Source organism: Seriola lalandi, unplaced genomic scaffold, assembly GCF_002814215.2.
Source record: "Seriola lalandi dorsalis isolate HSWRI2012SDOR001 ecotype SW California unplaced genomic scaffold, Sedor1 jcf7180001957440, whole genome shotgun sequence".
In the NCBI taxonomy this organism is placed as follows: domain Eukaryota; kingdom Metazoa; phylum Chordata; class Actinopteri; order Carangiformes; family Carangidae; genus Seriola; species Seriola lalandi.
In genome coordinates, this window is record NW_019428109.1 from 1 (window position 1) to 1174 (window position 1174).

Consider the following 1174-nt stretch of genomic DNA (forward strand, 5'->3'; position numbering starts at 1 on the left):
GGCAATGAACTTCACCGTCTCAAGTCCCAAACCAGAAAGGCCTCCAGTTACAATATAAACACAGCTTTGTTTAAAAAGCTGTCCTGGCCTGGTGAGCAAAGGGATATCAGACACCGGAAAATGAGATTCTCCATCATCTAGAACAACCTGCTGCACTGTTGTCGTGGTGAAATAAGACTCAGAATCTGCGTCAGTCTGCTTCTCTTTTTTGCTTGATAGTTGAAATATCTCTTTTTTCAAAGGTAGAGATACTGAATCAAAACCTAATGACGTTAGCCAGTTAGAGATATTCCTGCTCTGCACCTGCAGATTGGCTTTCTGGAGAACATTAGCCACATCAAGTTTATGCACGTGCACGTGTTCACTCTGTGATGCAAACACGTCTGCTGAATGTGAGGATGACATGTGGCTGCTGCATACAAAAACAACATGTCTCTCGAGGCCATCACTGTCTTGTATTTCCTGCCAAGAGTGATCGAATGGGGGCAGGAAAACAAATGCATGACTCCGATCAAAATGTAGAGGTGCTCTGCTGAAATGTGGCCGAGAGGAAACGTTCCAGCCTGACCTGTTTGCTGTCAGAGCTAAAACTTTCATCAGAGCTGAGGCTAAGTTAGAGGAGACAATGGTCAGCTTCCTGTGCGTCTGTTTTACTATAGGCAGCATTCTCTGCAGGATCTCCCATGCCAGTATGAAGTAAGACACGCATGGAGTCTCCTTCAGAAATGGGAGTCTCTTTGTACCATAGCACACAGCTTCAGGAACTCTAATCTTCGCCGTGGCAGCAACAGGATAACATGAAGCGATATGATCTCCCACTCTTAGACTGTGAACATCTGTCCCGACAGCTGTGACAACGCCACTAAAATCTAAAACCAGAAGCTTGTGACTCTGAGACGTGTGCCGGTTCCAGTACATTGTTTTGCTGAAGTCTAAATGTGTGGTGGTGACAGGAAAGTAATCAGGTGAGTGCACGCACACATTGGTGAGCTGAATCTCAACTGACTTCTCTTGGATGGGACTTACATTTGTGTTGAAGGGGACGGCAGACAAGTGAGCGAGTCTGTATGGATCAGTTGTCTGTAGGACAAAGTTGCTCATACAAACTGACTGCACATCACCTTCACACGAAGCCACACCCGTCATTGGGGTCCGCGCGATTCTTGTTGCCGAC

At 46.3% G+C, this 1174-nt stretch overlaps 1 protein-coding gene across 1 annotated transcript; it reads right to left on the reverse strand.

The window, feature by feature from the left end:
• Positions 1-6: 6 nt before the first annotated feature.
• LOC147820432 (uncharacterized) lies at positions 7-1167 on the reverse strand (the record flags this gene model as incomplete). The annotated part of the gene is made up of 1 exon (XM_087173081.1): positions 7-1167. A coding segment is annotated over one exon (1161 nt), but the record flags the coding sequence as incomplete, so codon positions are not given.
• Positions 1168-1174: the final 7 nt, after the last annotated feature.